Genomic DNA, 27,726 nt, shown 5'->3' on the forward strand with positions numbered 1-27,726 from the left:
CCTCGGGGCAGTCAGCAGACCAACCCCTCTCTCACCTCAGGGCCTTTGCACTTGCTGTGCCCGCTGACGGCAGTGCTTTCTACTCAGACACCTGCAGGGCTCACTCCCCATCCTCAGTGAGGTCTCTACTCAAATGCACTACCACACAGTACCTTCCGTGATCCTCCTGCTTAAAGGAGCAACCCGGCCCCGTCATGCTTTCTCCTTACTCAGCTTCATTTTCCCTCACAGCTCCATCACCCTCTAAAATTATGTTACGTATCTGTCTGTTTATTATGCCTCCCACATTACACTGCAAGCTCCATGAGGGCAAGGACTCCATTCATTTACAACCAAGTATTCCCAGCGACTGGAGCAGCTCTTGGCACATATTAGGTGCTCAACAAATATTTCCTAAATGAATGACCGAAATGTTTATGATTAAAATGCAAAAAGCTTTCAAATAGAAATGAAATGCAAACAAAGCATTCTGAAGAACAGGGCCAGTAGTGGATTTCTCAGTTTCAGAATTTGCCCTTTTTTTCCAAATTTACAAGAAGCTGCTGGCTCTCTTGCACTCCAGACTTCCTTGAGCCCCATGGTCTGGTTTGATCGGCTTTCTGGAGGCACAGATGGCTACACAGAACTTCAAGCGTACTCCTCCAGGTTTCTAAAATGGCAGTAGATGGATTCTCTGGAAGAAGTTTAATAATTAAAGGAATAAATAACTAAATAGCTTGCAAACTTGTCTAAGTTGCAAGATCCATGCGTTGGGGAAGAGTTCATGAATACGTCTGATCAGAGGGCCTCCTTGCATCCAGACTTTATGCTCAGAGAAACCCACAGGCCTCATTCTAGGCTATGATGGTAACAATTCTGATTATGATGGCAGCCAGCATTTTTGCTGTGTACTAATTACGTGCCAGGTATTGTTGTAATCTAAATATTTCACTTAATCCTTACAGAAAAACTCTAAGGTAGGTATTACCATTATCTTGAATTTACAGATAAGGAGACTGAAATATGTAATTTTTCCAAAGTCATATGGAGAGGAAAAATCAGTCTGGTTCCAAACCCAGAAACTTTCACTTCAAAGCTCAAACTTTTGGGCCCAGAACACCATAAGGCAACTCACCTCCCCTTGCTTGTGTGACTCGAACCCTAGGAAATTCTCATCCACTTGCTCAAGGACCAGCCCCTATGCACTCTGCTCAGGAGCCTTCCTTTGCCCCTTATCCTCTCTGAAGCTCTGCCACCCAAAGGCCATTGAACCCCCCAGACCAATCAACCTGCTCTTGAGAGGCTGCAGATGCAGTTACAGGGGCATGACCACTAGGTGGCACTACATGAAAACAGACACAACTTCCTGCCAAAAGGACCAGAGCTATGCTTCGGAGGAGAGAGGGAGAGAGGGAGAGAGAGAGAGGGAGAGAGAGAGAGAGAGAGAGAGAGAGAGAGAGAGAGAGAGAGAGAGAGAGAGAGAGAGAGAGTGAGTGAGTGAGAGTGTGTGTGTGTGTGTGTAATTATAAATACAGACATAATTATAAAACAATAAATATTATACATACATTATTGAGAATAAATTAAACAGAATTGCCACGTTTTCACGAACTTTCTTCATCTAAGATCTTAAAGCACTGTGATGTTACAGATTAGCGGTTTTAGCCTTGGCTGAATGACTGATTTTGGTCCACTACTTGGGAGACACCTCTCTGAGTGGACTCAAATCAGTCTATAGATGATTCCAATTTAAAAAACAAAAGGGGAAATGTTTAGAGTGAGTTGAATAGGCCAGGGGAAACAGACCAGAGCCCATGAGACCTAGGGGACAGAGAGGGGAGGGTGACCAGGTGCTGAGGTTGTGCTCCAGCCTGTGGACCATTAATGTTGGGAGAGTTGTTTTTGTTTTTTTTTGTTTTTTTTTTTTTGCGGTACGCGGGCCTCTCACTGCTGTGCCCTCTCCCGTTGCGGAGCACAGGCTCCGGACGCGCAGGCTCAGCGGCCATGGCTCACGGGCCCAGTCGCTCCGCGGCATGTGGGATCTTCCCGGACCGGGGCACGAACCCGTGTCCCCTGCATCGGCAGGCGGACTCTCAACCACTGCGCCACCAGGGAAGCCCTGGGAGAGTATTAATAAGCCCCAAGAAGACAGGTAAAAACAACAGTAGTAGCTGCCATTTTCTGAACATTTACCATGAGTCTGGCTCTCTGCTAATTGCTTCAATAATTAGTTAATGTAGATTAGCTTTAATAGATGATAAATTATCTAGATATATAGATAATTAATCTTTAATAGATAGCTTATTTTATCCTAACACCCCATGAGGCAGATTCTGTCATTATCTGTTTTACAGACAAAAAAACTAGGATCAGAATGGTTGTCTCATGGTCAAAATCACACAACCAGCATGTGGACTTCCTGGGTTGAACCCAGGTAACTTGATTCCAGAAGCCCAGCTCATACCACGGTCCTATACCGTGGCCCAATTCTCTCTACTTTGTCTTTTCTTGCACATTCTATCTTATGATGCTGAAAACTGCAGCTGTCAAAATTTAGGGGTTGTGATCTCTCTCCTCATGATCCCATGAATGTACTTCAGTTTGCCCCAAAGCCAAGACCCCATCCCCCCCCACCGAGGACTCTCCCTCCCTTATTCCCTCTGCCCAGCTCACAGAGTCTCCCCTGACAACTTCGGCTTCCTTCCCAGCATGCCGGCTCTGCTATCCTACAACCTGGTACTGATGCTTACTCATCCTGCACTGTCGTTTTCTGTGGTTGGTCTGCTTCCCTACCTCTCCATACCTCTCCAAGGTTAGGGATGGTGTGATAGGTTTTTGATTACCTCAGATCACCTGGTACAGAAGCCTGCAAACAGTGGGCAACCAGAAGGACCCTCTGATTTATTTTGATTCCAGTCAGTAGTTTTTATACATGTGCCAAAGAGAAATCAGTTGTACCACTCACAACTTCTGGGAATTTATTACCTCTCCCAGGCTCTGCCTCTCCTGTTTGTCATCATAGGCCGAAGAGTAGAAAGGCTCATAGGTAATAAGATCTGGACGTTCAATGTCATAAATTGCCTTGACCTTGGGAATGGCTGCTAAATCCTTGTAATCCAGGATTTCATTGTCCACTTTTGCCTGCCGAAGTTAAACAGAAAGAAAAAATCACTCTGCCGTCTCATCTTCGGGGAACTATGGTTAGCGCATCTCATGTCTTGTTTAACAAGTGAAAACCTTAAAAATAAACAAAACCCAAAACACTTTGCTTAGCACGGTCATACTCTTTATAAAGTTGCCTGTTTAATACTCGCAGACATAGAGAACAGACCTGTGGTTGCCTAGGAGGAGGGCAGTTAGGGGCGGGAAGAATTGGGAGTTTGGGATTAGCAGATGCAAACTGTTATACATAGAATGAATAAACAACAAGGTCCTACTGTACAGCACAGGAAACTATATTCAATATCCTGTGATAAACCATAATGGCAAAGAATATGAAAAATAATGTATATCTATGTATAACTGAATTACTTTACCGTACAGTAGAAATGAACACAACACTGTAAATCAACTATACTTTAATAAAATAAATTTAAAAAATAAAGTTGCCCATTTATACCAATATTAATCACATTTTCAAAAAAGTCACCAAAAGCTTAGGAAGAAGTCTATGTAGAATTCCTCAAGTAGAGAAGCCTGCAAACCTTCAGGATAATTTCCTAAATTTATTACAGAGAAGGAAAAGCTCAAACAGATGGCCAAAAAAATCCTCCCAGGTGGCTAAAAACAATTACTGCATATTTAATAAACTAAATATTTAAAGCCCTCTGTGGCAGAATTTAAAGACACTCAGTATCAGCATTATAAAATGTATAATTAATCCCCAAATATCTATATGCAAGTTAGGTACAAAAATTTTTTAAGTCCTGCATCGTATCACTGCACTTTACAGGTCATCTACTCGTTCACTCTGTACCGATGGTCACATTCACATAAACACTTGATCATGTGGAGGAAAATGGGATTGAGGTGGCTGATCTACAAGAATGAAAACTGGATCTCATAACAGAAATAAAAATCATTTTGAATTATTCACTTTTGGATTATCCAGTCCATGCTTACCAGCTGCTACCACCCCTGGTCTGGAAGTGTCTCTTCCAGAAGTAGATACTTACATAGATAGTATGACCTGGGGACCCAGGGATACTGGAGCCTGGTCTAGAATAAATGCTTTCGGAAGAAGTCCTGGTAGGCTGTAAAATAAAGAGTGACTTGTAAGATTTCAGACCATGGCTTCAGAATCAAGACTGGCCTAAGTTCCTACACTTTCCTAAAGACTAAGCTGGTTAAAATGAGAAAGAGGTGTACCTTTTCTGAAGATGGGAAAATAGAACATAGAAAGAAAGGCAAATGAGAACTAGTTGTACAATCAGCCTTGAAAATGCATTTCAGGGCTTTTCTTTTTCTCCTTGTCCCCTACAAGGGGACACGTTCAAGCACGTTCCGTCTCCATGGCCACAATCCCGGCCCCAGTCACCACCTCTGCTGGTCTGGACTCCTGCAATGGCCTCTCCTCTGGGTTTCCTGCTTTCATTCTCTCCCTCTTCAAATCCACTTGGCACCCAGTGGCCAGAGAGATCTTTGAAGAATACAATTTGGATTGTCCCTATCCTGCTTTTGGCTTCAGGGTCCACATAGAGTGAAATCACAGCTCCCAGGGCCTTGGGATGTTGTCCCTGCCTTCCTTCCCCCCATCACTCACTACCCACTGTCACTCATAGAACATGGGACATGTCACTGCCTCAGGGTCCTTATCCTTGCTGCTTCCTCTGCCCCAAATGCCCTGATCCCCAATTTTACTCAGTTGATTTCTTTTCCTCCTTCAGTCTTGGCTTAAATATCACCTCCTCAAAGAAGCCTTCCCTGATCTTTCACTCCAGAGTTGGTGACCTTGTTATTTCCTCTCACGGTATCATTCTTGGTTTTTTTCTTCATGAATAAAATGTATAATTCTGTATTTGTTGGTTTCATCATCATGTTAATCTCCCTCACTACCTTTAGTTATGACCTCTGCCCTCAGAGGGTTTAATTTTCTCACCACTGTATGTGCCCGATGTTTCACAGAGGTACAGAGAAGGCATAAATATTTGTTGCGGGAATGAGCTAGAATTTATTATTTGTAAACAAATACTCAGCTTGTGGATACTTGACTCATGTCAGTTGCATGTTTTGAGCCTTACCATATGGAAGGTCACTGAGGTAAGGTTAGTGGTCGGCTGCTGGGGAAGGTATAAGAAAGTAGACTTTGTAATAGAGGCTGGAGAACCCTGAGAGTGAGATGGGAGCAGGAGGAAAAGGCATGAGCTGGGATTAACTGCCCCCCACCTCTGCTTGGTATGTTCTGGAAAGCTCTGCAAAGAAACCCAAAGGCCTGGTCTTGGAAGATTTGCTCCCCTCCGTGCAGCTATTTCTCGGAGAGGACAATTTATAGAGCTATGTTAGGAACAGGATTTTTCCTCTTTGGTACTGTTTCTGCTGATTTTTTTTGTGTGTGTGTGTGGTATGCGGGCCTCTCACTGTTGTGGCCTCTCTCGTTGCGGAGCACAGGCTCCGGACGCGCAGGCTCAGCGGCCATGGCTCACAGGCCCAGCTGCTCCGAGACATGTGGGATCTTCCCGGACCGGGGCACGAACCCGTGTCCCCTGCATCGGCAGGCGGACTCTCAACCACTGCGCCACCAGGGAAGCCCTTTGCTGATATTTTGGTACCTCAAATATGAGTCTAACTGAGTCAAAAAAAAACCTCCTAAAAACAAGGATGTTGCATCACTATGGAACTCACATCTGAAACAAGGAAAGCAAACCCGCCTGGCCAACCAGAGGCAGGCAGTGATTAGACTCGCCCTGACAGTAAGAATTCACTAGAGGGCTGGGGTCCGTTGCTCTCTCCAGTGTCCCTGGTATCTCTGAGACAGGAGGGTGGAGGGGGTAGGAGAAAGCACACGGGGTACAGTGGAGGTGTGCCGGGCTCGACACTTCCGTCCCTGCTCCCCTCCCCCCACCCCAGACCTGCCTCATACAAGCACTTTCCTCCTCACGTGACAATTTTCCCTTAACAGGCATATCTCCATATGAGAAAATCCTCAAATCTGAGGATAATGAAAAAGAAAGGATTCACATAATAACACTACTCAAAAAAGCCCAACTCCTGGACCCATTTCCCAATCAAAATATAGAAGTGACACCATCCAAGTGCAGCCCTCCTTTAAAAAGAGATGCCACCCCTTCAGAAAGCTGAGCCAATAACCATCTCTGCAGGATAATCATTAACTACGGGTAGTCCTTCAGCTTCAAGTGGCCAGGATCTAACGTTTGCCAAACTCAATATAAAAATGAAACCTCTTATGTAACAACATAAGAATATTAATAGCAGCAAACGTTTATTGCCCACTTACTATGTAGCAGGCCCTGTGCTAAGCACTCCCCAGGCATCCTCTCATTTAATCTTCTCAATAATCCCAGGAAGTAGGTACCGCTAATATCATTATTTTATAGATGAGGGAAAAGCCACACACAGGTAGGCAAGGGTCAGGATTTGAAACCAGACACTTGAGAGGCAGTGCCCAAGCTCTTAATCCCTGCGCTAAATTTTCTGCCCTTGTTGTAAGGCGTGTGTGGCCGTTTATTTCTCATCAACATGGCTTTGGGACAAATGAGGTGAAAGAAAAAGAAAAATATTGAGATGAACTAGCAGAAAAGAGCGCCTGCTAACTGGAAATGTTTTTGCTGCCACTTACAAGCTTCTAAGGAGCCTGCGATAGCTCAGTGTTAGGGTGGGGTAGGAGAGGGTGCACCCTAGGACAGTCCAACATCTTCGGTTGCCGGCGTTGCTAGGACAACGACAAGGTCTGTTTTCATTAAAAGCAGTGAGGACACTGCGTGAATAGCTAAAGTGCATACAGAGCTTTGGGGCCTCTTCCATGTTACTCATCCTAATTTTTGTCAAATGTGGGCCAGGGATCCTTTCTGTCTTTCCTGTAATGATGCACCCGGGGGTGGCTCTGAAGCGTTTTGTTCTCTGGCATACTGTGCAAGCTGATAGGAACGTAGCTGGGGAAGAATGTGAGCACAGGTCAGAAAGGGGCCCTGGGTGCTCCCTTCCAGGGATGGAGACCTTCGTGGAAGGAAAAGGTCTCTTGGCTGAACCAACCTGTCCCAGCACAGTCTCTCTCCTTTCTTTCTTCACTGGATAGAGTATTCTGTGAGTGGCACAGGCTTTCTCTGAAGCATTTTACCCTGTTAATATTGTAGGGCTAAAGGTTTTAAGTTATCCAACAGTCTGAATTCTTGTCAAGTCCCATTTGATTCTTCAGAGGTGTTCAGATCAGAGTCACCTCCAATTTGCGTACAACTGTCCTGGATTCTCTGATTCCAAAATAAAGATTTTAGAGTTTCATAGTCGGTATTTTCATAGTCAGTTTGCGAAGTCAGCCAACGTTCACCAAATCCGCTACTGCTCTGGCCCTTGTTAGAGAGCTCACTCTGCCCCGTGCATCTTCAGGCTACTTGGAGTACTGGAGAAACGCTTACAGTATCTCTTGGAGGTTCAGAATCTGCTCTTTCTTTCACTGCATTTGCCACTGTTTGCTTTTGCTTCCTTCTGACCTCCTAACCTGACTGTAAACTTTACTTCCGTAGGCATCTTGTTTGTGGGTTATTCTTGCTTGCCTATTTTCTTACAATGGTCTTTATTTTCCTGTTTAAAATGAAATAATGGGATAAAACACACTTCTGTAGAGTATACTCTAGTGGGGTTAAAAGGCTGGTTTTGGAGTCAAATACCTTGGCGCACACACTGGCTCTCCTACTTGTGTGACATTACATGAGTGTCTCTTTCCTTTCTCTCATTTTTTTTTTCTTTTAACTTCCTTGAGCTTCAACTTCTCTACTTACAGAATGGAGGAGAGGGTACTTACAACCCCTAGTTCCTAGGGATAAATGAGACAAGACATCTAAAGCTTCAAGCACCTTGCCCAGCACATGGCAAAGACCCAGCATTTTCCAGACACTTGACATTAGACTGGAGTTCTTAGCCAGTTCATCTCAAATGGTGAGGGGCAGCACTGCCTCTGTTTTGTTCCTCATGACAGGATAGTCCTTTCAGATGTGAGCTCCACAGACCAGACTTCCCTAGAGTCCTCCGCAGCTACCACCCTTGGAGGCCTTCCCATACCCTGGAACTCACGTATGTTAACTGTCTCGGCACATGGGCAGCAGCCCCACCTGGAGCTGACAAATGTCCTTCCCCTTCTGGAGAACTCCATGGAGTGAATCTATATCCTTCCAAGATGGTGACTTCCTGCTTACGTCTTGGCTCTAGTTACTAATGCCCTTCCATGACAGATGGCAAAGAGTGGCACAGGCCTGTCTGAGCTGCCAGTGTAGTTCCTGGTTCGCTGCCTCTTGAACTGTGCTCCAAGCTTAAATGGTACACAGGGATGCCCGCTTTTGGCCACACTCCCTAATGGCTCCCAAAGTGTATTTGTTCAACCAGCAGAGGTTAGAGCTCTCTCCCTTATGAAGATCATAAAATTACTTCTAAAAACTGGACTATTAATTTTGGAGTTTGAATCTTAAATATTTAGAATTTTACCTTTCAATTCTAAACATCTAGACTTGTAAGCATGTTGAATTTTATTTTTTATGTGTTTTAAAGTGTTAATTAAAAAAAGCCAAGTCCTAATATTACATCATATGACAAAAAAAATCCATGTTAAGACCTAAATGCCAGTGTAATTTGAGAGAAGTATTTTAGAATAAGAAAGAAAAGAAACATGCTGAATTTTAAATGAACGTCTTGTTTATTAATAATGCACCCCTTTTCTTCTTTTAGCTGTATTTTCCCTCTAATGAATACATAACTTGCTGAAGGTCTCTGATGGCCTTCATCTTCAAAAGGCACAGAGCTGTCTTCCAACACAGCTGCTCATATCCACACAGTCAAATTCAAACTCATCTTAACCTCAAAAGCAACAACTTACTGACATGTTTTCCCTCTTTCAAATCCCACTGACAGTTTCTTCTTTATCATTAACTTAATTCTAGCGTCACCTCTTTGAACTGTAACAAAGTTACAGATGATCCATATTTCCACATGATCCTTAGGTCCAATTATTTAACCTAAATTACTATGTTATCCTATTCCGACATCCAAGTTAACAACAGTGACTCATCACATTAAATCAAGAACCCAAATGGGCCAACAGCCTTTGTTTCTGGAATTCCCTATGACAGCTATGATGGATACCCTCTTGCCAATATTATAAATGAAGATCATTTCAAATTTGTATCCCCAAAGGTATGCCCACTTCTGTTCTACAGAGAAAAGGCAACACGGATCTGTGGTGAAGCTGTTAAAGCAGATGCAATTTACTTACTCTCCTTTAATCACTTTTTCCTTGGGACTTACAGAAAAAAACAACTTGAAAGCACAGCTGGAAAAGTTCAGTTCTTTCTTTTGATGCCATCTTTGGAGGAAAATAAAAAGGTAGAGGGAAGGGTGGAAAAAGCAAGGTAGATATAGGAAGGATTATAGACTGGCTGTGATCTTTCGATGTACTTTGCCAACAAGATTAGGCAAACCATTTAATCCTTAGTTTGATAACAAGAGGCAAGGATCCTTCAGAAAGAACCTTGTAGCTGTATGTGGCTGCCCTCACTCAGTCGCTCATGAGGAAGGGGTCTAAATCTACATTCATTTCTCCAGCACACCTTCACATACTTACTTTTGATTTCAAAAAGGCTTTTTATTTTCCTCAAAGGAAAAAAATAAAACAAAGGGAGGTCTCACCTGACTAGTAGTTCATTTCAACAGTAAAGAGAAAAAAAATGGCATTTGATCACTAATAGCAGGTGCTTGAAAATGCAAGTCTTTTTGTTTTCTGCATGAAACTTTAAAGAAAACCCTCTAACTACCTTTCACTTGATATTTTCCCTTACGCCTTGACTTTGTCCACCTGTTCTACCCTGCAGAAGGCACAGTCACAGAATGAAAATTACATTGAAGAGACCTTTTTATGCTTCCACCCCAGCTCTCAACCTTCTTCAAACGTTCACCATTAAAAAACACTTACCAGAGCTTTGCCGGGAGATTAACCAGAGAAGTGACATTTTCCGATTATTTCCAATCACGGGCCACCATGCACACGTGGTCCCTTCTTAGAAGGGGAGAGCTGGAGAGCCCTCTGCTGCCCCTGCCCTCCCCCACCATTCAGCAGAAGCAGGGGTGCAACAACTACATTCATCTAATCTGCATTCATCCAAAGCCATGCTCTAAGAAGGGAGAGAACTACAGGCAACTGGCACCCAGATCGGAGAGATCATACGAACACCTACGGGACAACTACCGATATAAGGTGATGGACACCTTATATGAAGTGCTGCTAAGGCTGACAGTACCTGCCTTGGGTTTTTGCTGAAGTTCACCAGACAAGGTGGTGATAACAGCTGCAGAAGAAGGAATACTTTTAAAAATCTGCATATACTGAACGTTCACTGCTAAGTCAAAAAAGGAACTCCTTTTGGTTCTGTTTTTGTTTTTGTTTGTTTTTTGTTTTATTTTTGGCTGTGCTGCATGGCTTGTGGGATCTTAGTTCCCTGACCAGGGAATGAACCCACACCCTAGGCAGTAAAAGCGCAGAGCCCTAACCACTGGACCACCAGGGAATTCCCAGGAACTCCTTTTGGAAAAAGAAATTTGTGTTTGTGAGGAAGCAGCAGGGACTCACGGGCACACACCTCCTTATCTAGAGCCAGGTGCACAATGGCCATCAGCCTTTACTATGGCCAGGAGTCCCCACTGTCTGCAGGATAAATCTTAACACCCATCCATTCTGATGAATTGTAAAGACACACCAAAAAGAATAAAATTTTCAAACAGAGTGAAAGCTGGGAACAAAGTGGTATGTATGGTAGCAACATTAATAAAACAATAACAGCATTATTTCCTTGTTCTAGACATACTTAGAGCCTCTCATTAGTTCCTTTGTAGAAATATACACTTTGTATTTGTTGGGTATATTATGGGTTTGCAAGTGCATACGTTATAATATAGTGAATGTTAGTTTCAGAAGAAAAAACTCATGCCCATTTTGGATGGCAGCCATTCATACTTCAGCCTCCAAAGGCACAACACAGAAGCCCCTTTTTAGAATGTAAGCAAGTGATCCATTCCAGAATATTACAAACTTGGTCCTGGGAATATCGTGTGCTTTGTTTATAATGCATTACAACAGGAATTATAAATGCTCAGTATCAAGTTTTACCTATAGACAAAATTTGCTATTCCTATAAAACTCTTCCAAGTAAGCAAAACCAGAATATGTTTTTCTCAGGTAATTCTATTTTCACCATTTTCTTTACCTATAATTCAGCAAGAGGAAAGAAGGGGAGATTTCAGAATATAAATAATAAAATGACTTTCCTCCCCAATAAAACAAGGCTTATTTCAGGGGCATGGAATGCTGAATGTCCCTGCAAGGTGTACAGTTTACCTAACAACTAAAGCCGCTTGATATTATCTGGTGAAATGAGCTGCTGTGTAGGCCACAATATTTAAAAGATCAAAATATCTGGGTGGCTTGAGAACTGCTTTGGTGTTTTCAGGCTTCTCGAATGTTCTCGTGAGCTGTTCTTCAATGGTCAATGGGTGAAGACCTTGTCAAATACCCTGTTCTCTCTGCCAGGTCCCAAGCTGTTTATACCTTTCTGTGATGGGGCTACAGTTGACCTCATTGATATTTTAAGGCTGAATAATGGGAATCAGATGTCCCTTTTGAACAACAGGATAGGAAGAGAGAAGGCTTTTTCAAGACAGACCCCTGCCCCACCCTCTCTCTCTCTCCCCACCACTTCTCAAGATGCTCCATGTCTCTTAAACTTAACAGTCTGGAGAAGACCAAAAATTCCCACAGTTGATGGTATTCTTCTTCAAGTTATGAAAATGAATCCCTTGGCGATAGCCTTAGGCTACCAACATAAAACACTATTTGAGTTATAAAGTATACTTTCAGGGAAAATCCCAAAAGCTGTTGAAAAAGCAACTTCTTGCCAAGTAGGTACTAATTCTGAGCACTCACTTGCAGTGGGGACCATCTTTGGCTCTTCCTCTGGATTCATGACACTATACGTTTGCTGTACGTGAAACCCTGCCACTGGAGCTAAAGCTTTAAGATAGATGAAGATTGTATGACACATACATGTTGGATGTAACCCAGCATCATGGGCCAACACAATGCACTCGAGGCCTGGAGTCTGCAGTTAAGTCTTGCTGTTTATGACCTGCATAGCCTTGGGCTGACTTCATTCTGTAGATGAAGAAACTTAGCAGGTTGATATCTAAAACGTTTCTTTCTACTCTGAAACTCTGTACTTCTAACTACTTTTCAAATCATTTAAAGAAAGAAGGTGAAGTTTTTTTGTTTTTTTTTTTTTTTTTTTTTTTGCGGTATGTGGGCCTCTCAGTGTTGTGGCCTCTCCTGTTGCGGAGCACAGGCTTCGGACGCGCAGGCTCAGCGGCCATGGCTCATGGGCCCAGCCGCTCCGCGGCATGCGGGATCCTCCCGGACCGGGGCACGAACCCATGTCCCCTGCATCGGCAGGTGGACTCTCAACCACTGCACCACCAGGGAAGCCCAGAAGATGATGTTTTAATAAAAGTAGATCCAAACCCAAACTCTCCTGGGCTGTAGTACAGTTCTGGCAGGCACAGAAAACAGGCACAGGCACAAAGCCTGGACTCAAGAGCTGCGTTGCAACCCTGAGTTGTCAAATAGGTTTCGTCTGGACAAAGATAGGATTGTGGAAAGTCACTCGTAATTTAACAGGCCAAGGTTTCAAAACTGATTCTAAGAGACCCCGAAAGAAGGTCAAGTGTGTGCAGGGAACACACTCCCCTGCCTTGCTGCTCATCTGGAGAGCAGGCTGAGTACCTTCCCTGTTCCTGTAGAATGCTCTGGGCAGGTGGCGCTGCCCTTAAACACCATCTCCTCCTTATACACTATCAAACTTCGCCAGTATTTCATGTTGTCCTCTTTTTGCCTTCCCAGGTTTCTCTCTCACTCTCCCTTTGTAGGAACATGAGTTATAGGCTCAGAGAGACCTGGGTTCCAATCCCAGCTCTTCCACTTACCACTGGGATAACTCTGGGCAAGTTAGTTAACTATGATGGGTCTCAGTCTCTCCATCTGTAAGATGGGAATCAGGATAGCTACTTCACGGGGATTCTTAGGGAGAGCCAATGAAAGTGTATGTCAATCCCCCAGCCTCTTGCAGAGCTGGTGCCTGGTCTTATTTGTTTCCTTTCCCACTTCGCTACTCCTTCCTGGAGCCAAACCTCTCCCTCCCGAAGCACTGCATTTCCCCAGCTCCACGCTCCTGCTGTTCTCTTCACCAGGCCCACCCCTTTCTCATCATCTCTACATGTTCAAATCCCATTCAACCTCCATAACTCAACTCAAAGACCACTTCTCCTAGGAAGTGCCCCTTGACCCCCTTCCCTCATCTGAACTTCCTTGATCTTTATGATCCATATCCTGTGAGACGTTTCTAGATCTTTTAATAATTATTTACCTGTCTTTTCTTCTTTACTATACCTGGGTACTTAGCAAATATTTGATCAATGAACAAATGTGTGAGCACAGGACCAAAAGAGTGGCTTCCAATGTGCTCGGTGTACTGAAGACAATGCTTTAGTCACTGCTCTAAATGAAAACATTGTCCAGAGAAGAAAACAGCCGGAATCAGAATGTGAGATGCACTCCGTGGGGTGAGAAAAAGCATCTGCCTCTGCAGGAGCCAGGAAGTTATGTGGGGAAAGCAGCAAGGGGAGGAAAAGCGACAGAAGCCTGGGGCCCAGGACAGTGGCTCCCAGCCTCAGCCCAGATACAGCGCCAACCTGCAGAGACGGGGACCATCCTGTGCGTCGAATCAGACTTTTGGGATAAAAGAAATCAGATGGAGAACGACGGATGTTTCGTGGCTGCCATGAAACATGAAAAAGGGAAGAATGAAAAATGAAATAGCTTCAATTCAGAAACACTATCAAAAACAGAAGAAAACCTTCAGGAAAACTAATTTGATAAGTGACAAGTGACATCACTTCAGTGTTGTGTGTGTGTGTGTGTATGTATGTGTGTGTGTGTGTGTGTGTGTGTGTGTGTTTGGGGGTCCATGTTTAAAAGCATAGTAACTGGTCTTTTTCTTTCTTTCTTTCTTTTTTTTTTTTGGCTGCACCATGCAGCTTGCAGAATCCAGTTCTCCGACTAGGGATTGAAACTACACGCTTGGCAGTGAAAGCACGGAGTCCTAACAACTGGATCTCGAGGGAATTCCCTAACTGGTCCTCAAGTTACAGTATGTTTACCTATGTTCCAACCCACCTTCGTTCCTTTCCATTTATTCTGGCTTAAATATTCTGATATATGAAGAGCGAGAAGCCAATGAAGCCACTGAGAGATGTTCTTAAGAATCTGTTATTACAAAAGTCCCACAAATTCTTTAAGTACCAAGAACGTGGATTACTCGGTGGGGCTGCCAAAAGATTCTTAAAACATTTTCATTTTGCTATAGTAACCGTACTGATGTGACACCCAGTAAAAGGCCTGGAAATCCTGGCTCAAGACTGTCATCTGGAGACACACCCTTAAGAGAGCACAAGGTTTATTCCTTCTTCAAAAATCTAGCCTCATTGAAATCCCACCAGCGTCAGCCGGTACCCCACTTGGGCCACATCAGAACCTCTTTCCTCGGAGGTGCATCATCCTCCTTCTTTCTGGGTGAGTGAGCTGAGGGCTGGACTGACCTCCCAAGTGGTAAATGTTGGCTTTAGGAGAAGAGCTTTGGAAGTCTCTGGAAAGTTTCACTAAAGGAAGAAAAAACAACAGGTCCTCTTGGCCAGAATGAGTGGAAGTATCTCACTAGTTGTTTTCATAATCTTATCCATAGAGTTCCATCAAGATGCGATCAAGAGTGTTGATTTTTTTTAAATCATTTTAGTAACACAATCTGCAAATTCAAGCAATCCTTATAGAGGAAAGACACATTCCATTCAGTCTGGCCACATTAGTATTCCTCTCTTCATCTCCCAAAACACTTCATCAGGGATGAAGTAAAAATGATTATTCAAGAAACTGAAGCAACACTGTAAAGACAGTGCTGACCACTAGCTACTTGGGTGGTTTTTGGGCAGCATCCACAAGCTATGCTGTGAATTTTAAATTCTTATGATAAAAGTGACAGTAAGTAGTATCTTTAATGTTCTAGTATTTTATAATGATAACCTGCTTTCAAAGCATCCATGGGTCCTCAAAAATCCCAGAGTCTGGTGACTGTTCCAGCGTGCACCTGACTGATTGATAGATGGGAGGGCTAGGTACACATGCTCAAGCTGAAACTCTATGTTGAAACAGGGACCAAATCATCCTGATATTGGTGGACAAATTCCTCTCCAGTTTGTCTGGTCTTTATTCAATTATTTTGAGAAAAAGTGATTTTTCCCCCTACACTTAAAGTCCGATTACATTAACTGAATTCTAAGACAATTGCTTTTACTCAGGGTCACAGACAAGGGACAGGTTATGCAAATGGCAAAATATCTCCATCTGATCTTACAGGTGCCAGCTGAAGCAGAAAAAAAAGCAAAGGAAATAAAGCTCCTGGGCAGACCTGGGCTTCACTGAGAATAAAGGAAAGATACTGGAAAATGAAAATAAGAGCCGTCATTCCCAGGGTGGCAGGCAAAAAAAAAAATGGGTCTCACTGATAATCATTTCTCTGAAGCCAAGTCACCCCTTCACAAGTGACACATTAGTGATCAGGCCACATCGATGCAGCAGCTATGCAGCTGCTGGGGATTACATACATTGTTCCTTATGTCTGCTAATGGCAGATCAAGAAGAAATGATACCACATTCTAGAGTCTTCTAGAGTCTGGCTTTCAAAACAAATTCAGGCCATTCTTTTCCGTGAGGCACCAGGTGGCCTAGTCAACCTCCAGTTTTTCCAAGGGTACCACTAAGGTAGCTAAACTGAGGGAGTGTAGACTGGGGTCCAGTCTGATTATTGCTCTGAAAAATACTTCACAGCCCAAGTGAAAAACTGGGGGCATCTGAGTGAGATACAGATTATGATCATGGCCTTGCAACTGTGTACATCTCTTTGCTTTTTAAACAGATAAAATATTGTCACCTGGAGGTGATCTGAGAATTGAGTAAGACCAGGGGAAGGCTTTAGAAGTGAGAGATTAAAAAAAAAAAAGGAAAGAAAGATAAAAGAAGTGAGAGATAAAGAGAATCTATCCTCTTGCCCGAGTGGTCCATGTTCTAGGGAGTTACAAAAACATTTTGATGCTACCTAAGGTTTAAGTTATAAAAACAATCAAGAATACCTGTTTACATTGACACGCCTGGGCTCATCATGATTTTCCCCAAAGGTTTAATCGGACAAATCATCAGCTTTTGGAGATGGAGGCCACTCGGTGAATTTGGATTTGAGAGGCCAATCAAACATAGAAAGAGCTGAGCAATGGCCTCAGAGTTTGGGTTGGAGTGATATTATGGACAAAGTACAGAAAAAGCCCAGTGATGAGGTCACCATATGTTGGACCTAGAACTTGATGAAACATTTTTTCACATCTGTAAGGTTTGACTTTTCCGTTGAATGCTTTCCTAAGAACCTGACTTATGAGGCAAGGCTTATTTTGTCCAACACAAGCATTTGGAACAAAAACCACCATTGATTTAAGGTGGGAGGGAAGCTCCTTTTTTGGCCAAATGGGCTTTCTACTTAGTCTGCTATAGAGGGAAAAAAAAAAAGTTATAAAAAAGTACTTTCACCCAAACTCCAGTCCCCAAAATTAGTGACTACAAACACAGTGCCCAGCAAGTACACCTGGCATCATGGCACTATTGCCTTCCTTACCCGCAGTTTTTCCTCAGTCTTGGTGGATTGCTTACAGTCGGGATGCCAAACGGTAGAACCTGGAAAGACAATGCATGGTTAAGAATAAAGGAAATGGAAAGCAGCCAGAGTCCTATTAGATAGAACTTCTGAGAGTGGCCCTGTGCCCAAGTGAATCGTGACAGTTCAAACTCCAGGGGAGTTTTCCACATCTGACCTGAACTTGTTCTATAACAGTCATAATCCTAGACCACACAGACCACTAATTGGGCACAAGAGTGTCTTGATGAAAGAGACTGTTCTTGACTGGGTGGTGGTTTTTGTTTTTGTTTTTAAACTGTATCATTATCCGTTAAAAGTAATGTCTGTGTGCTTAGCAACAGCTGCATTTAATTTCAGAAATATAAGCCATAAGCCATGCTTATATAACATCAAAACAACCCAGCAACTCAGATGAGGGCAATAAAGTCAAACCAGATCGCCTATAACCAGAAGCAAAACTCACTGAATTTTTTGTTGATCCAACAGACACAGGAGATCAATCTAACTAGCAGAAAGATTGAAAGTTACATTACAAATCCACAAGTTTTTCTTTAACTTTTAACCTTTTAATTAACTGCAAAAAAGTCTTCACTTTTAAACTAATGAAGGCACGAATTCAGTGTCATTTTCTGTTCCTGGGTTAATGCCTCACTTTATAGGAGTGTAAAGCACTTTCTTAGATGGTACCAGTACCAAAGAACTAAGCAAAACACTTATATCCAATCAAAAGCTCTGTTCTTATAAGAATCAAATGTCTGCCTATATGATTTTTTTACGCCTAGATAGACAATCTATGTAATTTATGGCTAAGGCCTATATGTAAGTCTTATATGTTCATATAAGGGTATGTTCAAATGTGGGAATGGGCAGAAGAACTTGAAGAGGGACTTAAAGGAAGCCCCCAAGCGGGGCTTCCCTGGTGGCGCAGTGGTTGACAGTCCGCCTGCCGATGCAGGGGACACGGGTTCGTGCCCCGGTGCGGGAAGATCCCACATGCCGCGGAGCAGCTAGGCCCGTGAGCCATGGCCGCTGAGCCTGCGTGTCCGGAGCCTGTGCTCCGCAACGGGAGAGGCCACAACAGTGAGAGGCCCGCGTACCGCAAAAAAAAAAAAAAAAAAAAAAAAAGACCCAAGCGAATAAAGTTACTAAGTTGAAGACTCACAGACTTAGAGAACGAACTTATGGTCATGAGGGGGAAGGGAGGTGGGAGAGGGATTGTCTGGGAGTTTGGGGTTGACATGTCCACACTGCTAGGTTTAAAATGGACAGCCAACAAGGACCTACTGTATAGCAAAGGGAACTCTGCTCAATACTCTGTAACAACCTAATTGGGAAAAGAATTTGAAAAAGAATAGATACACGTATATGTATAACTGAATCACTTTGTTGTACACCTGAAACTAACACAACATTGTTAATCAACTACACTCCAACATAAAATAAAAAGTTAAAAAAATATGAAAAAGTTACTAAGTGGAAAGCAGTAAGTAAATGATATAAACTTAATAAGAATCTCAGTATGAATATTAGACTTTCTACATTTCATTGTTGAAATCTTTCTCTCTTCAAGCAGCAATCTGCGTGTACTTGAAAAGTATCAAATTAAAATAACTCTCAAATTCTTTTACACCACTGAACTAAAATACTATTAAATTAATGACAGGGAAAATGCATTTTATATCAGAATAATACTTTAATCCCTATTTAGCAGTAATTTCTATCTTGCTTAACCCAGGGCCAAAAAAAAAAAAAATCAAACAAACCCAAACCAGGCAGACACATAGTCCATTCAGCACTAGCATTTACTCTGAGGCTGGCTACAAAGCACAGGAAAGCATCTTAATATGGAGAGCCAAGGGCCGGGGGTCAGGGCTGGGTCCAGGAGCTGCGTGCACCGTGGAGGTTCTACTGAGTGGGCGTCCTGGCCCAGAATCCCGGGTGTGCACATGGTGTCACACTGTTCTCCAGAGGTCAGACACGTAGGGAATGTGAGCCAGAGAGAACATCTCATGCTGGGGAAGATGAAACTGCTCATTCTTCAAGGATATGCCAAGAGGGCAGGCAAAGAACACAGAAGCCCAATTCCAGGAGAGATTTACAACAATCCCCAAATTCTGAATGTAGCCCAAACTAACAGAGTTGTTTATTTGTAGTATGAATGTGCTGCACTCATGCACAGCCTGAAATCACCCTCTCTATTCAGCTTCCAGAACCCTGTGAACGTGCAAAGCTGCACCCAGACAGAACCCCGAGTCTCAGTTCTCAGCAGACACAGGGGTGACATGCACTCTTGGGACTTTGTTTGTGAGTGCTGTAATGGACACACTCAGATCTAAAACAGAGCCTGGAGACCAACTGAAGAATAAATCTGCTCCATGCTGAAAATGTAAACTGACACCTGCCTATTGCTCTCATGGATTCACAGCCTGTCCTCAGGGGAAATGCATCATATAAAGCACACGTGAGACCACGGATTTGGTGCTTCTCACTTGCCCTTATTGGGCCCTTTAAAATTCAGTGAGATCTTTAATCAAAATTTTTCAGAGAGATCCTTCTAAAGCTAAAAGGATGTTTGGGTTGTCAATTTCTCATACAGCTCGCATTTTTTTTTTTTTTTTTTTTTGCGGTACGCGGGCCTCTCACTGTTGTGGCCTTTCCCATTGCAGAGCACAGGCTCTGGACGTGCAGGCTCAGTGGCCATGGCTCACGGGCCCAGCCGCTCCGCGGCACGTGGGATCTTCCCGGACGGGGGCACGAACTCGTGTCCCCTGCATCGGCAGGCGGACTCTCAACCACTGCGCCACCAGGGAAGCCCACAGCTAGCATTTTTACAGGGAGAGTAGCCAAAGCTTTGCTCTAATACTCAAGAATCATTTCCAGAGACTTTTCTTAGTTGCATAAAAACAAAAATTGAGAGCAAAGCAAACCATTCATTAAAACTACACATAGTGTTACATGCAGAGACAGATGAAGAAATGACATGTAAAGGCCGATGAGACCCAGTAATTAGCGAAACTGAATAAGCAACAGCTCTTGTGGTTCTTGCTAATTTTACTGATAAGCCCTTGTCTATTTAATGACTCTTTTTCCCACTAAAAATAGTCAAATGCTTGCACAGATCGTGCTGTTTGACTGGAGGAGAATCCTCCCCTAAAGCTCTCTGAGAAGCTTCAGAATTTTAGAGGAGACAAAAGCTAATCAGAGCTGTACACTGGGAAAATTTCTCAAAATTATTTTCATTAAAAAAAAAAAATTGAATGGCCCTCTGGTCATGAGCCCTTCCTTGGCATCAGAAACTTCTCAATGTCTCTGTCAGGGACTTTGGGTGTGTTCTCTCACTCTCTGTCCCTCTCTCTTACACTATGACAGCTATGTCCTCTTAATGCGATGAAGTACATCTGTGATGCAATTCACCAAATATGAGATTTTCTTCTTCCTGAAAGCCTGGATAAGAGCAGCCTGGGAGGCCCCCCCCCCCAAATCCTTCCCCCAGGACAGTGAAGTGAGAAAAGACAAAGTAGCCATCCAATGTGTAACATTTCTAGAAATGCTTTCCCTCTTTTGGTCTTTTGTTTCCCAAGCATATTCCTGGGGGCTGGGTGGGAGGAGGGGGCGCTGATTTTCACTCTTGTCTAACCTCCACAGCCTGGAACATCAAGTCCAATTCATTCATCCAGAAGCAACACACTCCTCTGTTAACAGTCTCAGGGGCTCACTGCCAGGATGTCAACTGCTTGGCTGATTAATACTAACTGATGAGGTAACATTTGGCTACATTCATTCTGGATCCACGTAGCCCTGCAGCTAAAGACATGCCTCCTTCTCTAAAAACAAACATAGCAAGGTTTTCTTTCCCCCAGTGGGGAGAACTTACTGGATCCTTGAGTCCACCTTACCTTGAAGATACATTTCCTCTCCTTCTGTGAACATCTGGTTGCATCTGCTGCATCGTGCACAGCTAGGGTGGTAATGTTTGTCACCTGCCTGCAAGAGAAGAGGTACGAAATATTTTAGTCTATGACTGGTTACTGCTCCCAGCCTCTTTTCTGGATGTGGTAATTTGGAGGAAAAGACAAGCAGCTAAGGCAGGAAAAATAATTGTCCAATTGACCAAACTTCCTATACCAACAGCCCTAGAAGCTGAAGCTGATCCCACTGGATCTTGGAGGGGTTCAAAGACCAGCTACTTGTGCCTGCCACGTGAGGTTGGCCCTGCCTCTTGGGGTTTCTGGCATCCAGTTGTCTCTCAGCTTGGGCTCTCCTGGACGGTTGCCAGTTATACAGCATGTGCCTGAGATGAGTCCACTCCACCTCCCAAACAAGCCCACCTCAAAAACATTAACATCCAAATTGATGTTGGAGGCCAGTGTTGGTTTGTACTAAAGCAATAAAAAGAAAGGATCCTATTTAGCAGGTTCTTGGTTTCCTAGCTAAACAGTCTGAAAATAATATAATCTACCCAGCTTACATCAAGATGAGAAAAACCATAGTAAAAGACATCCTATGCTGCTTTTTATCTCGGAAGGAGCCCCAACTCTCTTCTCTGCTGCTTATAACAATCTTTTGCCAAAGTCTCATTTTAATTGTTTTCTGAAGAAGGCATTTTACTGAGGTGGCTCTGCATTATTCCTGGGCATTTCACATTCTTAAATATGACAGATGCCACCACAGTGGGTGTTGATTTCCCCAAAGCAAAATGTCACTGGACACAGGGACAAATCTGTAGACAGGTGCCAAGTCCCTTTAGAGTCATGCTCCAAACGCATGCCCAACAAAGCAAAATCCTTTCGTCCACATCTTAGCAAAAAGTCTCGCCACCCAAAAATTATCAGATGTACTCTGCAATTAAATCATTTCATCAATCGACCATAAAAACATTTCTTTTGCATTAACTGTGCACAAGGCACTGCTGAGAGCCCAGAGTTAGAAGTGACTTCACCCTGTGCCTGTGTGAAATCTCAACAGGAAATCAGAGGTCAGGTAGTGATTCCTTTCTCACACCCTCCTGCAGAAACTATGAAACCAGTTAGCTACTAGAGTGTGAGGTGGTGGTCAGCTACTCAAGATAACCCAGTGGAAAAAAAAAAAAGGAAGTTATTTACAAGTAGAAGCCAGGAATGAAACCTCTTCAGTGGTGCCTACCAGAAAATTCCGGAAGTGGAATTTTGCTCTTATCCACACAGCATTATTTATTTATTTTTTCGGCAGTGGGGGTGGGATGGGGGGGCATGTGAGGGGAGTATAGGAAATGTTCACACAAAGTAGCCCTTTCTCTTCGGCCATCTAGGGTCCAATGTGAATGAAAGGAGGAAGAGAAAATATTACTCAGTTCTAAACTGTGTTGGGTCAGCTGGGATATCAATGCTGGGAGGTCCCAGGCATTTGGACAATCTCTGAATTCTCAAGGAAAAAGTCGGGGACAGAATTAAGGCCCCTTGAAGGGAATCTGGTGTAGTCTGCAGTGAAAAGCACACGCCCTCAGTAAGCTAGAAATAGAAAGAAATTTCTTCAAGCTGATCAAGTGTATCTACCATATTTAGTGGTGCAGTATTAGAAGCATTCTAATTAAAGATAAGAACAAGGCAGAGACGTACACTTTCACCAGCGTTTTTCTTTAGTCCTAGCCTATGTGATAGATCAAGAAAAAGAAATCAGTATAAAGGTCACTAATGAAAGAGTTCAGTCAAGTAGCTAGATAAAAAAATTAATATATAAAAACCAATAGTTTTCCTATTCATTAGTAATACAAATTAAGTCCAGGTGATGGGAAAACAGGTCCCTATTTGTAATAGCAACAAATAAACCCTTCGATGAAAGATCTACATAAGGATCTTAACTGATGGGCATGAAAGAAATAGAGACACATGGTACTTGTGGATGGGAAAAGTAAATATAGTAAAGATGCCAAATAATCCAAAAGGAACCTATTAATGCAATATATTCTCAGTCAAAATACACACAGGAGTTTCTTTTATAGAACTTGACAAGCTGATTTTAAAAGTTCACATGGAAGAAAAAAAATGCATAAAAATATAAAAACTGCTTTGGAAAAGAGAGTGGCAGTGAAAGGGGTTTTTCCTTTCCCGAATAAAAAGTTATTCTAAGGCTAAAATAATTAAAGTGTTCTAATATTGGTGCAAGGATAGAAAATAAATCAGTGGGACAGAAGAGAGGAACCAGGTGCACAGCCATACATACAACAAGAGAATTATGATAAAGGTGGTATTTCAAATGAGTTGAAAGAAATGGGTTATTCAATTAACGGTGAGAACGATGAGTTTTACACTTAGAGAAAGTTAAATCTAGATTCCTAACTCACAACTTACACAAAAACAAATTCTAGAAAGGTACTAAGTTAAAAGTTGAAACAAAATCATAGAAATATTCGAAGAATATGTAGGAGACTGTTTTAACAAACTTGGGAAGGCTTTCCTAAGCAAGGCAAAGCCTAGAAACAATAAAGATAAATATTGACTGTGTACGTGTGCCTGCACACATACACACATGCACACACAATCTCTAGACATAAAACAAAGCTACAGACAGGGATAAAATATCTGTCATGCATTTCAGACAAAAGATTATTATCCAGAATTTATAAAGAGCATCTACAATGAAAAATAAATGGCAATATGGGCAAAAGGCAATTTCCAGAGGAAAGGTAGATCACCCCCCAAATAATCAGCTCAACCCCACCAGGAATCAGGGGAACACAATTTAGAAAAAGAGTGTCTTTCTTCAACAAATTGGCAAAGATAAGAAGAAGACTAATGTGAGGAAACAGGCATTCTCACACACTGTTGGTGAGCAAAATTCTTTTTGGAAAGCACTATTTATTGAAATTTAATGTATATGTACATACTACTCCCTGATGAACAATTCCACTTGTAAAAGCCATTCTATAGAAATTCTCACACATGTGCCCAAAAGTGTATGTATTAAGGATATTCAGTTTTGAATTACTTATAACAGCAAAGAACAAGGAAACAGAAGCAACCTAAATAAGAAAGTAGTGAAATAAAATATTGACTCATATAGCCATTAAAAGAAAGAAGCAAACGTATATGTATTTATATGGAAAGAGTTCAAACAAACACTACTAAGAGAAAAAAATCAAGTGGACAAATAATGCCTGTGATACGGCCACATATAGTAGTGGTCAAAAGTGTGGAGATACTGGGGTAAGTCTGACTGGATTCAAATCCAGTTTCAGCACTATGTGGTCCTGTAAAGGTGACAATCTCCCTAACCTTCACTTCCACAGCTGTAAAATGGGTAGAATAATAGCACTTAACTCATGGAGCTGATGAGAGGGCTAGTATATTGCCTGCCCTCACCCTCTGCCCCCCAACATCCAGCCCTATAAGTCAGGCACTGTTACTATTATTTATACCAGAGAGGACACACACACACACACACACACACACACACACATATATATATATATATATATATATATATGTATATTGATTTTATGTGTGTGCCCTGCACGGAGAGAAGGTAGGGAAAATGCACACCAGTTAGTTTTCTGTGGTTCCTTGTGGGGCAAGAGGAAGGAGCAGGGTGGGAACCTAACAATTTCCTTTATATGTTTCTGTATTGTTTTGATCTTTTACAAGAATTCATTTTTATGTTACTGTGTAATAAAGAAATAAAAGACTAAGAGGAAAAAAGTCCATTGTCTCTTGGAGTCTAACACCCGACGTGATCTTGGGCAAATCACAAACTCTTGGAAGCTCTACTGCAAAGTAGAGATGATGAAGTTGATGGTGACCATAACAATAAAAGTGAACATTCTTATGATTATTCTGTGTCAGTCACTGTTCTACATTCATAAACATTCAGTCATTTGTTTCACAATAACCTCCTAAGGTTATTATTCCCTACTTTATAGATGAGGAAGCTGAGGCTTGCAGAGATTTAGTAAACTTGTTCCTGGTCACACAGCTAGAAAGTGGTAGGGCCAGGCTGCAAACCCAGGTAGTCTGGCTCTGGAGCACATGTTCCTAACTAGCACCATAACTAATAACCATACAGTACCCCCACTGCTGTATCTACCTCACAGTGACACTAGGGTGAATGATCAAATGACATTTTGAAAACGTTATGATGTACTGCATACAATAATAATAGGAATAACAACATAATAATCCTTTGCACAGAGATGGTTCTAGGGCCATCCACAGAAAGGCTTGTTAGTGCGGTCTGGGATGCTGACAAAAGGCTCTCTGGATGCTGCCGCCCTTTCCCAAGGACAGGCAAAGGAGAGTCACTGTGTTACATGAGCTGTCATACAAGATGGACGGAAGATTTGTCAAGCGCTCCTGTGGCAGGGGTCTGCTCTGTAAATCGTGAGCAAAACCACAGCTGAGAAACACCGCCAGCATAACGCCAGGGGCATCGGTCTTGACCCGTGCACTTGCTTCATCCCATGATGCTGAGCATGTCAAGAGATACAGTGAGCCAGAATCAAAGGGCAGTTGCACAGCCGTTTAAAAGTCTTTCTGTTTGTGCAGCAGTGCAGACCTGGGGGGCGGGGGGCACAGGGTCATGTGCTCAGGATAGGGGAGCCCCTCCTTTGTATGTGTGAGCCACCCCGTCTGTTTCACTTCTTCTTAACACAGGCACCCATGATGGTTCACAGACAAGCCCTGTGCACAGGGCCAGGAAAGGTATCAGAGCTGAACACAGACGGGGCTATATGCAAACTAACCCAAAAAACTGGATGTAGCTGAATCCAAAGCATTTAAATTAGAGTCATTTTTAGAAGAAGGAAAAGTATTTCAGATCATAAGCAAAATGAGACTAAACAGCATCCATCTACGAACAAATGAGGAACACACAATTCACTGTGGAGAGGAGGCTATTGATTGCAAACTTTTTTTTTTTAAGATTTAATTTTATTTATTTTTGGCTGCTTTGGGTCTTTGTTGCTGCACGCGGGCTCTCTCTAGTTGCGGTGAGCAGGGGGCTGGCTACTCTTTGTTGCGGTGCACAGGCTTCTCATTGTGGTGGCTTCTCTTTGTTGCAGAGCATGGGCTCTAGGCGCGAGGCCAACTAATTTCAGTAGTTGTGGCTCGTGGGCTCTAGAGCGCAGGCTCAGTAGTTGTGGCGCATGGGTTTAGTTGCTCCGCGCAACATGTGGGATCTTCCCGGACCAGGGATCGAACCCTTGTCCCCTGCCTTGGCAGGCGGATTCTTAGCTACTGCGCCACCAGGGAAGTCCCCTGATTGCAAACTTTTGAAGCACTGTGGGCTCTGCTGTGACAGGTGACTTCATAAGCAGTGGTTACCGGGTACCTGTCCCCAGGCCCACACCCTGGAACACCAGCTGTGCCTCAGCCCGAGAGGCCAGATGTACCTCTGGGGCTCACTACAGCCCTGTCATCACCATTTTCCGTCCATCTTTGTACCCTGCTATTTAAAAAATTACAACCTTACTTATTTTCACATATTCAAAATGCACACGTTAAAAAGTCCACATTCTGGCTGGCATTAAACTCTATGGACCATAAACGACTTGTTTATTTAGTTGAGTTTTATAAAAGCACCTGCATACACATTCAAAGTGCTAAAAATCACTTGCCTTTAATGGTGCTGATTAAGTCACACTTCTGTGGTTATTATTCCTATTTAGTTCATCTCTAACTTGAAGTATAAACTTTATCATACAGGCGAGAATACCATCTGGGGAAATACCACCTGCTATAAAGCAGGAGAAAGGAGCCCTGAATTCCTTGTGGACACGGGGTGCAGGGAAAGGGTTACAAGATTCAGAATCAGGAGACTGGGGTATTATTTCTTTATTTCTTACTCATGGGACCTCAATTATGTCACTACTTACCCTCTCCAAGGCCCAGGACCCTCCTCTGTAAAAAGTGAAGGGCTGGACTAGACAATTTCAAGTCCCATCCGGCTGTAAAATTCTATGATTCTGTGTCAAATCCTGTCCCTCTACAAGCTCACATGGCAGTGTTAACAGAAAAGTAATCTAGGTAGAGAAAGGACATCCTTGATGGCAGGGAATGGAATTTAACCAAAGACTCCATAGTGTCTGACAGCCAGGAGGAGTTCTGACGCCCTAAGCCCTGTGCCAGTGTAACAGGCCACTGGGAGTAGAAAACAGAACTGTAATTATAGACCCCGTCCTTGGACAGATAATCTGCTTAACTCCGGAATGGCTAACTGCCCTTTTCAGTTTCTCTTTACCCCTTTTCTCTTGGAGTGCCTTACTCCTGATACTGCCCAGGAGATATGAAACATGGCCCTTGAGGTCAGCCTTCCGCAATTTATAGCTTATGCCAAGCCTCCTTCCAAAAAGGACTTCCAGATGCTTATCAGAGAAGGCTGTGACCTGAAAACAATGGAACAAAAACCTTAGAGGAAAAAAAAAATCAAAAGGCTCCACACTCAGGCAAACATGTTTGTTGGGATCCGAGCTTCTCAGTCGGTGAGGACAAAAGGGAAAATGGGCCACGAAAGTCTCACTGTGTGAAAAAAATGGTCACATACAATTGTCACTAGAGAGGCAAGGTTTCCTGATTCTAAATTAGTAACAGTCGCGGCAGGCTGAGGTTCGGTAGGGTCTTGCTCTGTTCCAGGCATGGTACCGAGGGCTCTGAGTGACAGCTCTCGGACAGCCTTGTGAGGTAGGTGCTATTTTACAATTGTGTTCTGCAAGCAAAAAATGAAAGCTCAAAGTGAACAATTTCTCCAAAGCTCCCAAGGCTTCCAAAAACCAGAGCTGGGC

The 27,726-nt window shown here is 43.0% G+C and overlaps 1 protein-coding gene across 1 annotated transcript in view; it reads right to left on the bottom strand.

Annotated features, from left to right (window-relative positions):
• ABLIM1 (actin binding LIM protein 1) overlaps positions 1-27,726 on the bottom strand; it is a 189,514-nt gene that overhangs the window by 34,828 nt on the left and 126,960 nt on the right. The window contains exons 7-11 of the mRNA XM_082637748.1: positions 20,873-20,960; positions 16,956-17,014; positions 13,933-14,016; positions 4,155-4,232; positions 2,965-3,120 (exon numbers count right to left, since the gene is read on the bottom strand). Of these exons, the coding sequence (XP_082493874.1) occupies positions 2,965-3,120; positions 4,155-4,232; positions 13,933-14,016; positions 16,956-17,014; positions 20,873-20,960 (465 nt within the window). The remainder of the gene's footprint in view (positions 1-2,964; positions 3,121-4,154; positions 4,233-13,932; positions 14,017-16,955; positions 17,015-20,872; positions 20,961-27,726) is intronic.

Source organism: Mesoplodon mirus (assembly GCF_964341445.2).
Source record: "Mesoplodon mirus genome assembly, chromosome: 2".
Classification (NCBI taxonomy): domain Eukaryota; kingdom Metazoa; phylum Chordata; class Mammalia; order Artiodactyla; family Ziphiidae; genus Mesoplodon; species Mesoplodon mirus.